Source organism: Ailuropoda melanoleuca, chromosome 10 (assembly GCF_002007445.2).
Source record: "Ailuropoda melanoleuca isolate Jingjing chromosome 10, ASM200744v2, whole genome shotgun sequence".
Classification (NCBI taxonomy): Eukaryota; Metazoa; Chordata; class Mammalia; order Carnivora; family Ursidae; genus Ailuropoda; species Ailuropoda melanoleuca.
Window position 1 is genome coordinate 91,727,370 of NC_048227.1, and position 13,178 is coordinate 91,740,547.

Here is a 13,178-nt window from a genome sequence, read left to right on the forward strand (position 1 = left end):
GTAAATCTTAAATCTCTATGGTAAAATGTATGTAATTTCTAAAAATACGGAGAAGAACATTGTATCTCAAAAGTTACAATATAAATTCAGATAATACATTATATGGACCTTCAGAGGATGTTATCTTTAATCAAAGTTAAAAAATCGTTTTCATCCCAAAGCTGTAAATATTTTTTTAAAGTTTTCATTGTTGTATTAACTTTGTTAAATTAATAAATATTTTTCTTTTCTTGTTGTTAAAGATATCCTATATTTGAAAATCCCTACCCTTTGAGTATACATGAATCCCCTGTTACATGTTGCGAATATTTTGCTGATTGTCCTGTGGACCTTATTCCTGCACTTTATTCTGTTGGAGCTAGACAGAAACGGCAAGGTTACAGCAAAAAGGTATTGAACATGAGTTTTAGTATTTAATGTTACATTTCAGTATTTTACATTTTTCACCTTGAAGTATTTGATAACATTGATATCTTTTTTAGAGAAAATATATAGAAAGTCCTTTTTGGAAGCAAAATATGTTGTTTACTGTTGTCATAGAAATATGTATGGAGATGTATGGTATGGTTGGAAGTTGCTTTATACAATAATCTTTTTTTATAGGAATGGCCCATTAATGGAGGTAATTGGGGCTTGGGTGTTCAAAGTTACCCAGAAATAATTATTACGGGGTAAGTAAAATCCTGTTTTGCCATTCAATCACTAATAGCTAAATATAATTAAGACTACATGAACATTAATTAGGCAAGTAGTACTTTCCTTTATGCTGTAATGTATTAAGAAATGTTATTGCCTAAAACCTGCCAACTTACCCTGAATTTTACCTTTCTTCATTTGGTTGCTATCTTTTCAAATAACAGTATACTTCAAAGAAAGAAAAAATGTGATTTTTTTTTTCTTTCTTCACAATTTTAACTCATTTGTTTTTCATAGGCATGCTGATGGGTCAGTTAAGTTCTGGGATGCTTCTGCAAGTAAGTATTTTGAATATTATTGTTATATGTTATACAATCATTGCTTCTATGCAACTTGTTTTATAATAATTGTGTAACCAACATTTAATTTAAAATTTGGAGGCTATAAAAAATAAATAAAATAAAATTTGGAGACTATAAAATTAATACATGATTTATCAAATATATGAGTTTAGAATTTCTAATAGATGTAAGATATTTTTAAGGATATTAACCAGTAAATTAAGAATGATTCTCAACAGAAGTAATCAAATCCTTTCTTCAAAATTTCCTCAAGCTTTCTCTTTTTTTTTTTTTTCAAACTTTCTCTTTTTAACTCTGAGATAAGAGAGGGAATATATTTTGGGGCACCTGGGTGGCGCAGTCATTAAGCATCTGCCTTCAGCTCAGGGCGGGATCCTGGTGTTCTGAGGCTCCTCCACTAGGAGCCTGCTTCTTCCTCTGCCACTCCCCCTGCTTGTGTTCCCTCTCTTGCTGGCTGTCTCTCTCTCTCTCTGTCAAATAAATAAATAAATAAAATCTTAAAAAAAAAAAAAGAGGGAATATATTTCAAATCAGCATAATTTGTAGAATAATTTTAATGCCTGATTATAAGCTAACAGTAATTTGTGCTGTCTTTGCGAAATATATATATATGGTGGTTACACAATAGCAAAAAAGGAAAGAATGCTTTGAATTGTCAGTGTTTGCAAAACATACATAATGAGCAGTGAGAATCCAGTTAACTCAGGATATTTTTGTGTTTCATCATGTAGAAGTGTGAGATAGTATTAGTACCTTTTATAGAGAAAATCTGTAGAAAATCATTTTAGAAAGGAAATTTGTTCTTTATTATTTTCTTTATATTTATACTTTTTTTTTACAAAATCTTTTCATCAATCATTTTTTTCAGGTTACCTAAATTCATCATCATGATGCTTTTTGATTTTTAATGAATACAGTTTTTTTGGTCAATAGGACAGTGATTACATTATCTAAAGGTATAGAGAAATGTAGACCTGGAAATAAAAATATGGTTCAAATAAATATAGGCTATTTTCCTTGGATAGTATGTCTGATTACATGTTATTTTATATTTGTTCTATTTGTACTAAAGTATCTAACATGTTTTTTTCTAGTAACTCTACAAGTATTATATAAGCTAAAGACATCTAAAGTATTTGAAAAGTCAAGAAATAAAGATGACAGGCCAAACACAGACATTGTAGATGAAGATCCGTATGCCATTCAGATCATCTCCTGGTGTCCAGAAAGTAGAATGCTGTGCATAGCCGGAGTTTCAGCTCATGTTATTATTTATAGATTCAGCAAACAAGAAGTGATTACGGAAGTCATTCCGGTAATAGTCTCTTAATTATTTTCAGTGTCAGATGTCTGACATTTTTAAAATTTTTGAATTATTTAGATTATTTGGAGTCAGTTTTATCTAGAATTTTTTTTTAAAGATTTTATTTATTTATTTGACAGAGAGAGAGACAGCCAGCGAGAGAGGGAACATAAGCAGGGGGAGTGGGAGAGGAAGAAGCAGGCTCATAGCGGAGGATCCCGATGTGGGGCTCAATCCCATAACGCCAGGATCACGCCCTGAGCCGAAAGCAGACGCTTAACCGCTGTGCCACCCAGGCATCCCTATCTAGAATTTTTGAGAACACTTCAGTGTTTACATTGCCATCTATCTTTTGTGGAAAATAGCATACTTTATCTTTTTAGTGAGCATTTAAATTTAAATCCTTATGTATACTATATGTTTCATTTAAGGAAAGTTAATATGAATATAAGCATACTCTAATTTGGTATTGACAGGAATGCCGTAAATTCTAAAATAATTTTGTGTGTTCTCGCATGTATACACACGATCATTTTTAAAAAACTGAGTCAGAAACATGTTTTTACGGTTTCATTCATTTATGGAACATAAGAAGTAGGAAGATCGGTAGGAGAAGAAAGGGAAGAAGAAAGGGGGGGTGGTAAACAGAAGGGGGAATGAACCATGAGAGACTATGGTCTCTGGGAAACAAACTGAGGGCTTCAGAGGGGAGGGGGGTGGGGGAATGGGATAGGCCAGTGATAGGTATTAAGGAGGGCACGTATTACATGGTGCACTGGGTGTTATACACTAATGAATCATGGAACATTGCATCAAAAACTAGGGATGTACTGTATGGTGACTAACATAGTAAAAAATTATTATAAAAAAAAGAAAAATGTTTTTTCTTTGCTAAATCTTAACCTTTAGAAATGTTACATTTTTATCTTTAAAAATGTTATTCCCACAGAAGCATATGTGGGTGTGTGTATAAACTGTATAAAATGAATAATTATTAAAAGTAGGTGATCTGTCTTTCTTTTACAACAGATGCTTGAAGTTAGATTGTTATATGAGATAAATGATGTGGAATCCCCAGAGGGCGAACAGGCACCTCCTTTGCCAACACCAGTTGGGGGCGCCACTCCTCAGCCCATGCCTCCTCAGTCTCATCCTTCTACCAGTAGCAGTTCATCTGATGGGCTTCGTGATAATGTCCCTTGTTTAAGGTAACTTATTAAAAATACAGATATCTTGGAAATTATTTTTTTAATTTAGATTAATTATAAGCTTTTTACAGTAATATTTTCCTGTGACATAAGATCATTTCTTTTCATGTGTTGTTGTGGTTAATCCAACTCATTTTTCTGTGGCATCAAGAGGAGTATGATTGAATTCTGTGATTTTTATCTTTAAAGTGCTAAGATTTGATCTTTACACATACTGGTAGAATAGCATGGATCTTTTCTGTATATGTACCTCAATCTTCCAAATCCATGGATGTTTTCTAGTCTGGATTCATATGTGGATTAAATGTATATGTAGACTGCTTTCTATATGTAGACCGCTTTTCTACCACTCTGAACATCGTACACATAAAGTATTATACCCATCTATCCCCCATTTTGCGTTTTTAACCTATCCTGCCATTTCTTGATCCAATTTCTGATTTTGGGGGCCAATTGGGGATTGCGCAGCAGGCATGGCTGGCTTATTTTTGCTTAAGAACTTTTTTTTCTTCTTACTAAGTAAATTAAGAATTCCATGAGTTCTTTTTTATTTTATTTTATTTATTTATTTGATAGAATGAGAGAGCACAAACAGGGGGAGTGGCAGAGGGAGAGGGAGAAGCAGGCTCCCCGCTGAGCAGGGAGCTGGATGCAGGACTCCATCCCAGAACCCTGAGATCCCAGAACCCTGAGATCATGATCTGAGCTAAAGGCAGCTGTTTAACTAACTGAGCCATCCAGGCTCCCCCCATGAGTTCTGTGTGTCTTCATCACTGAAGTTTTAAATGTGCCCATATACACACTTCTGATATTTTCGTTGAATGCTTGTTTCTGCTCTAATCTAATGTGCATGTTAAATATGCCAAAAAAAAAGGTGAACACTTCTTTGAATCTTACCTAAGTTATCCAAGGAGAAAATAACACACTCAGACTCTTCTATACAAAAGAACACTCAAGTCTTCATTTCTGTCTCTTGAGATGGACAGCTGCCACTGATTAGTGGTATTTCCCTGAGAAAAATGAGAACTTCTGCTCAGCCAGCATAGTAGTGTAGTGCCTTACAGACTTTGCGTGAAGTGACTGTAGCTCAGTTCATATTTGGAGTACCCTTAGTGATTCAAATTTACCTTAAAATTTGGACAACAAATTTGGTCAGGTGTCATGGTCTTCTTCAGAAGTGCCAACTAAATGACTCAAAAGCATCCCTACCTCTGAGTTTGGTGTCAGGAGATTTAATATTGAGTAGTCTTCCTGCTGTCCTTTTATTACACTGTCACTCAAGAATTATTGAAGTAAGCAGGCTTTGCATAAGTTTACAAGAGCAATTATTAGAGAAAAAGTCTGAGCAATCAAAAATGTTCTCACCTTAAAGTAGATTTTTTTTAATAGTAAAAGTAGTCACACACAGAAATATACTACTCACTTTAATTTTAATTGATGTAATTAATAAATTAAAAAAGGAAAATTTCATCTTCCAAATCCACTCGAAGTTTCCTGATGCAGGTATTACAGGTGTTCTATCTAAGTGTCCCTCTCCTTCTGCCTCTCCCCCTGCTTGTGCACTGGCTCTCCCGTGTAAGCTTGCATGCGCTCACTTTCTCTTTCTCTCTGTCAATCAATCAATCTTTTAAAAAAATAAGTGGCTGTATTCCTTAAGAAGTCTCACATTTTTATAAGCCCCACCCTTACGCCCCCTAATATGTATATAACAAGTTTAACTAATAAAAAATTTGTATGAGTTTACTCAATAAAGTGAGGTTTGGGAATACATTTATCTTTTTGCTGAGTAGTTCACTTGCAAACTGTACCATCACCTCAAACTTACCACATATTCTTGCAAGACTAGCTCTTCATCCTGACACAGTTTTCTTTTTCTCTTTTTTTTTCTTTCTCTGTCTTTCTCTTTTTTCTTTCTTTCTCTTTCTCTTAACTTAGAATCAATCTGATTTTCTCCCCTGATCTCCCTCTAATGATCCATCAGCTCATTCATTCCTTCAAATATTGAGTACCTCCTCTGCACTAGAGTGTTAAAAGTAACTACAAGGTTTCTGCCTTCATGAAGTTTAGAAGCATTTTTGATTCTTCATAATGTGTTTCAAATCTGCCGCCTTCTTATTGTTTTACAAAATTACAGGCAATTTTTAATTGTTTTCCTATTCTACTTCATCTTGTAAACCTCCACCATATTAATCTTTCCAAAGTATTTCTTATAAACCTTCATTGGCTCTTAATTCCTTAAAATAATGAAAATATATTTTGCATAAATTGACCACTGACAGCTCTTTCATAGGCACAGCGTCCTCATACTGTGATTAGGTAGTAATATTCCCTTTTTTAGACAAGAGGACAACTGGAAAATGGCAGAGCCAAGACTTAAACTATGCTTTTCAAAAGCCCTCAGTTCTTTCTACCAACATCAGACCTTTACAACCAGGCCTTACAGACCCTCTGAAGTCTGACCTTAGCCTATCTTACTACATTGATTTCTCACTGTTACTACACATGCCTCCACTGTAGGCAAACTTACACTCTTGTTAATCTTGGACTATGGGTTTCCTACTTCTTGTTTGCATATGTTTGCAAAAGCAATATATTTTGAGCACCTATTCAGCAATTATTGGGGAAAGAGTCTACAGTCAAAATTACCCAAGAGTACATTTTTTTAATAGTGAAAGTGTTATCCACCCAAAAATAAATTTCTCACTTTTTTTTTTAACTCATTATGTTTTTGGCCATTTTTCATTATCTTACACCGTATATTTAAGTCTATTTTTCCAACTTGCGTTTTTTTTCTAACTTGATTTTTTTCTTCCTCTTCTTAATTCTTGGGCTTCTCATTCTCCTCATTCTTCTCTCCATTCCTCCCTCCCCTTCCTACCCATTCTATTTTTTCTCCCTCCCCACTTCCAATGCCCCAATTTATAATGGGAACTTATATATGATTTCTTATTTTTGTTATTTATATACTTGTTTTGTCTCCAACTAGATTAAATGCCTATAGAGAGCAGGATTCAGTTTTTTCATTTTTGTATATTTAATACAATTTCATATATAAAGTTACTTTTTGCATAGTTATTTATGCATGACTTTATAATTACATAAGCTAATAAGGTATGGAAGATGAGTTAAAAGATAATATGTTTTCCTTTATTACAGAGTTAAAAATTCACCACTTAAGCAGTCTCCAGGTTATCAGACAGAACTAGTTATTCAGTTGGTATGGGTGGGTGGAGAACCACCACAACAAATAACCAGCCTGGCAGTCAATTCTTCATATGGATTGTAAGTAAAATTTATGTGTTTCTCAGTCTCTTCATAGTATTCTGTATATTTTTTATTTTTAAAAATAAGATGATCTTTATTATAGCATCAGTTAAAAAGTTGTGTATCTTTAATTTCAGATCAGCTTTAATGTTTATTTGGAAAATAATTCTGTTCTGAATAATTTACTCTGGATATGCTTATAGTGCTTCCCAATGAATTAAGATAAATGTTTAAAGTCAATATGTCCTCTCCTGGATATACTCTCAGAAATGATTTCCTTATTAATACTCAGTATAATGGAGGTCTAACAGCATCAACTCGGAAGACTTTGTTCTAAGCTAATTCTGTAAACGTTGAACCACAGCTATATAATTTCTTTTTTCTACTTCCAAAGTTCACTTATATAAATTATAAAGGCATAGTAATAGTTTAGTAAGTATTTATACTACAGTTGTATCATCAATTCACACCTTTAAGTATTGAGTATTAACTATACATACTTTTTATTATAATTTGGTAGACTTACAAAGTATTTTTGTTTGTTTTGAAAATCAACATTGTGGTATAAGAGAAGCCATACACTATTTAGTCCCAGGGCTATTTATTGGTATGTGGGTCACTGTCTTCTCTTATGCTAGCCCTAGGGACTCATTCATCTTTCTTCTTCCTCCTGGAGCTATTACCACTCACTCTGTCTTTTACAGGTGTATACCCAGCTAAGACTGGCTATAGTCTGAGATCATCATGTTTCAGTGTCTTTTATTTGCTACCCCACGTGTAAGAACACAAACCTTCTCTCTTTTAATATTTCACTGCCCTCAACCATAAAGAAAGAGGGAATAAGAAAAAGAACCAGTAGGAAATTTGAAAGGAAGTTGCAAATCAGTTGATCACAGGTTCATGGACTCACAGTTAACATTTTATTTAGCCCCTCCTTGTATGTTTTTAATATTTGAACTAGCTACCAAGATTATTTAACGTGAAATCCATATTTAGAGCTTTAACTGAAAAATCTGATTACCTGGCCCATTGTCTCCATTCCTGGTTGGCAGCGGTCAGCATGAACAGAATTGAAACTTTTCCTCTTTAGATGGGTCATCCAAAGTCCTTGTCTGGCCTGTTTGTATTACTTACAGAGTCCCTCTGTACATTTCAGTTTTCGACTTCTGGCTTAAGACATGTTAAAAGAGTCAAATTCCTTTATTCATAGTTGCTTGGTTCATAGTTCCTGACTCATAATTGGGAGGGTACTTGGAGTACTCCAAAGGGAGACCTCCAAGATTATGCTTTCTACTTTTTATTCTTGACTGTATAGATTACTAAAACTTTCCCAGAGATAAAATCCCCCACTTCCCTAGTGGAAGAGAATGTCTTCCCCTGAGCTGCTTAAAATGCCCCTAAGTCAGAAAAACAGTGGTCACATTTCCTAGGATGGAGTTTTATGTCTGTGATCAAGTTTCACTTCCTATGCCAACATTTTTTTCTAATGATAACGACTTTTAATCATTAGTGTCTGCAGAAGATCTACATAATTCAATGAGAAGGCGTATTTTCATGTCTCTGATAGTTTTTAGTTACAACAGGAATTTTCTGAAAAACCCATCCTCCTTTTCAGCCTTATAGACTACAAGTACATTTCCTTATAATTGCTTATCTGTGCTAAAATATTTGCTCTTTTCCTATTCCCAGGGTAGTTTTTGGCAATTGTAATGGCATTGCCATGGTAGACTACCTCCAGAAAGCAGTACTTCTCAACCTGGGCACTATTGAATTATATGGCTCCAATGATCCTTATCGGAGAGAACCCCGGTCTCCTCGTAAATCTCGACAGCCTTCAGGAGGTATAGAGAAAACAATCCTGAGTTTTAGGATTTTTATAAATACTGAGTTACTTCTGTGAATATAAATACTTCAGTAAGATAAATAACTAGTCTGACTTTGTCTATATATGTAAACTGTCGAAACTAGTAAAAGGTTTGAGGCTTCTTTTGTGTTGTGTTGTTATTAGATTTTGCTTTTGTTTTTAATATCCTAGGATTTGAATTAACATTGGGAAAGAACCACAGTGGCAAGCTTCTTCAGCTAAATTATAATGAGATGAAAATTTGTCTCATTATTATGGAATAAAAGTTAATCTCAAAGTTTTGCCTCTTTTATTGTTTGGTATCATAAGACCAAAATTCGTTGTTCCGAACGTGTTATTTAAAGGGATCATTTCCCATGTGATAAAAAAATTGTAAATGCAAAAGTGAACTTGATTTCTATGAAAATACAGTGTTCTTAGGCAGCCTTGATTCAATGCAAACCCAGATCTATTAAGAATTTTCTCTGTAGCATTCTTTTATGGTTGCTAGGTAATTAGTCTTAATTTTTTATAATTTTTTAATTTTTTAAAAGGTTTTATTTACTTATTTGAGAGAGAGCATGGGGGGAGGAGCGGAGGGGGAGGGAGAAGCAGACTCCCTGCAGCAGGGAGCCCAGATGTTGGGCTCCATTCCAGGACCCCTGGATTGTGACCTCAGCCAAAGGCAGACACTTAACTGACTGAGCCACCCAGGCACCCAATTAGTCTTAATTTTAAATGTTTTAATATGTCTAGTTGGTGGTCTTTACCANCCAGTACTTCTCCCCATTTTTTTTTTTTTTTTTTTATCCTCATGGCATTGGATCTCTGGCACTTGGGGGTATATTAGTGAGGCCTGCAGCAGTTACTGGCCTGCAGGCTCCAGTCTCCTCAGGACCTGTTCAGCTGGACCAGGGGTTGGGGGATTGAGGGGAACCCTGTCTTGGGAAGACTTAGCACATTTGCAGAATGCCACTGTGCAGTGAAACACTAGGAAGCTCTGGTCTATACTTATAACTCAGTCTCTCCAATTTTCAATTCTTTCCGAGATTTATTTCTCATTTGCTCTCATGGCATAATTAGCTAGTACTACCTATATCACAATTCATGAGAGAAGGAAAAAAAAAAGTGGTGGGGTATAGACCTTACTGTCACTTTGGCTTGATGCTTGGATTTTCTTTTCCATTTTTGTTTTTGTATATGACCATTTTGCTATGTGTTATCTTCAGCAGAAATTGTCCCAACCATACCATTCTACTACCTTTGTCTCCTTTTTTTTCCTTCACTTTTCATTGCTTCACTAAGGCATGCTGATTGTGACTTCTTGCATGTGCGGCCTTTCTAGCTTATATTCTGAATCTGTGAAAAAACTCCGTTCTTCTTTAAGTAAGTTATTTATTCCATGTCAGTAAAGTCATGGCATGTTTGTTTGTTGTCTGTAAAATCATTTTTTTCTCATTTATTTTTTAACAGATTTTTTTAAAACATTATATATCTAAAATGGTATGCTCATTCCTTAAATTCATCATCTGTGTATATGAAAACTATTGAAATGTTTGTGTCCCAATCCAGTTTCTTTATAAAGCAAAAGAAACTTGTATTTAGTGTTAGAAAGTTAAAACATTGTCATGATAGAGGAAACAAGTACTTTTAGCAATTCTACCACAAACCTGTGTAAAAATTTCATTGCTTCTAAAATTAATTTCTCTTCTCCTTGATACCTCATAGTAGTTTCATAAAATTGCTAGAAATTAAATACCTAAGCTTATCCAAGGATAGAAACCAATTTTACCATGTCATTTCAAAAATATTTTTTTTTAAAGATTTTATTTATTTATGCGACAGAGATAGAGACAGCCAGCGAGAGAGGGAACACAAGCAGGGGGAGTGGGAGAGGAAGAAGCAGGCTCTCAGTGGAGGAGCCTGATGTGGGGCTCAATCCCATAACGCTGGGATCACACCCTGAGCCGAAGGCAGACGTTTAACCACCGTGTCACCCAGGCGCCCCCAAAAATATTTTTTTCTTAAATTGTATTGCATCCTGTATCCTGTAGTAAATCTCATAATATTATTTATATTATTTGATTTATTTTGTATTGAAGAGTTAGATGTTTAGGCACAGGAGCACTATTTGAGTTTTTCTTTATTAGTTTAAGATATTATTATGCTTACTTGTAACAATATTTAGGATTGTGTCTTAAATAATAATTAAAAAAAAGTTATTTTAAAACGTGCTTTAACATTTTAATAATATTTGTGCCTTGATTCTGAAATATGTTTCAAATAAAATTAAATATAAAATAGTTGGTACTAAAGTTCTTTAATTACACTGACAAAAAGGATATTCTTACAGAAGCATGCATTTTATAATATGTGTTGGAAGTGTAGCCCAAATACCACCAAATTCTATCTTTTTTAAAGATTGGCTTGGAGAAATGGTTTTACTACAAGTAGATTCTAATATGTTTTCATAAAGAGTGAGGTGTCACTCATGAAATTATTTTATAAACATTGTGTTTTACAGCTCTATTAAAATACAGTTGAACCCATTACTAAAATATGTACAGTGCTTTCATAGTAAAAATTATGAAGCTGTTACAAGGACATTTAGTGATAAAGTATTTCAACTACCTGTGTATCTGCTTGCTGAGAGTCTTAATTATAACAAAAGTGAAACATGATAATATGTGTCTTGTTTTACTGATTACTTTTCACTCAGTGAAGGACACAAAAGGGAAATTTCTATTCTGAATATAATTCTAAACCCCAAATAAGATCTTCTTAATGACGTGAAAGTGATAAACCCATAAAAAAGAAAGTTAGCTTAGTCTTGGAAGTTGATAATTTTAAAGAAGGGAATTAGAGGGACAAAGTCGTGCATAACTTTAGGAAAGATATTTTTGAAAGTTACAAAGAAGTGGCTCTAAAAATGAAAATATGGTCTATACAGTTGCAATTAATTTCAAGTCTTCAATATATTCAGTAGAATAGAAAAAGAGAAGTAGCTATCGAGCCGAGTAATACTAGTTCATATTTCTGAGTGTGTCTGTGTATACTGTGTATGTATATAAGAAACAAAACACACTATATAAGAAATGAGGGATATAATCAAGGATGTATAATAAATGTTGCGTAAATCATTAAGTACTGTGTTGAATATAGGCTGGTCTTCAAAAAATGGGCTAGCAAAATGTTTGGTTTCAATGAAAATATATTTAAAGAAGGATTAGGACTCTAGGGATCATTTGAAATGATAGTTGAAAAACAGAATGTAGAGCTAAATAACTTTGTTTCTCAACCCTTCATAAGAGGAATGATTTATCTTTCTGGAAAGTATGAAAAATAATTAAGAGAAATGAAAATCTAAGCTATATTACATATGTAAGGCAGAGCTTGGTAATAAAAAGTGATAAAGTAATAAAAACATATCAAGAGAATTTGTGAAGGGAATTTGTAAACAGTACCCAAGTTGATAAATGTCAATAAATCAGTAAATTTGATGTACAAACCAGTCAAAATTCTAGAATCATATTTGTGCATATTGAAATGCCTTGTATGCATACTGAAAATAGAGCTATCAATTGAAGTCAGCAGGAATCCGCTAAAAGTAAATTGTACCAAAATCGGTGTTATTTTAACCTCGTAACTGCATTGATGGCTCACAGCAGCCTGTTGACATAACGTTCCTGAAGTTAACCAGACACATAATAAAGAATTCCATGTATGTTTTTTATGAACTAGGTAGATGGAAGTAACCTCATCATTTTGACAATTGCAAGATTGATTAAATCAAGAGTCAGCAAACTACTGTCCCTGAGCCAAAACTGGCCCACGGCTGGGTTTTGCCAATACAGTTTAATTAGAACAGCATCATGCTTATTTGCTTAGCTGGCCTCAAAACAAATTTAGACCTTCACAGAACAGGTTTGCCAAGCCCTGGATTAAACCATGGTATCTAGTGGGTCAATTTGTACCCTAACATTAACTTTGATGTAGTGTACCTCAGTAGATACATTATGTTGAATAATATATGATTATGCTTTGTTGAACATGTTAGATAGTAAATTAAGCTTCCTACTTAAACATGTGAAAAAGAAGGATGCTTTTTTGTCCATAAAGGGTAACTACTGCATTTGATGGAAAAGACCCAAAAAGATATTTGTAGGTAGAAATCATAAACCATATACCATAGCCACATAATATAAACCATAGATCAGTCATGTAGGGTTGGACTTGACTTTTACCCAGAGCCAGCTGGAAGGTTTAAAATTTCAAAATCAATTATTTTTTACTCAGTACTAGGCTCACTGTAGTACTAGAGGATACTGTCACTGCTGTTTATTATTGAGGTATAATTGGCATATAAATCATATTAATTTCAAATGCTGATTTGATATTTGTATACTTTGCAAAATGATCACAGTCTTTATCTTAAATAGTTACAAAATTTTTGTCCTTGTAATGAGAACTTTTAGGATCTACTCTTAGCAGTTTTCAAGATATCTAGTACACTATCATTAACTATAGATATGCTGTACATTACATCCCTTATTTATTCTATA

The 13,178-nt window shown here is 33.8% G+C and overlaps 1 protein-coding gene across 5 annotated transcripts in view; it reads left to right on the forward strand.

The window, feature by feature from the left end:
- Positions 1 to 13,178, forward strand: part of STXBP5 (syntaxin binding protein 5) — a 162,272-nt gene that overhangs the window by 94,888 nt on the left and 54,206 nt on the right. For all 5 annotated transcript variants that reach the window (XM_002927613.4, XM_011235233.3, XM_002927614.4 and 2 more), the window contains exons 12-18: positions 243 to 390; positions 604 to 671; positions 934 to 974; positions 2,093 to 2,313; positions 3,331 to 3,509; positions 6,666 to 6,791; positions 8,463 to 8,614. In XM_002927613.4, coding sequence (XP_002927659.1) covers positions 243 to 390; positions 604 to 671; positions 934 to 974; positions 2,093 to 2,313; positions 3,331 to 3,509; positions 6,666 to 6,791; positions 8,463 to 8,614 — 935 coding nt within the window. The remainder of the gene's footprint in view (positions 1 to 242; positions 391 to 603; positions 672 to 933; positions 975 to 2,092; positions 2,314 to 3,330; positions 3,510 to 6,665; positions 6,792 to 8,462; positions 8,615 to 13,178) is intronic.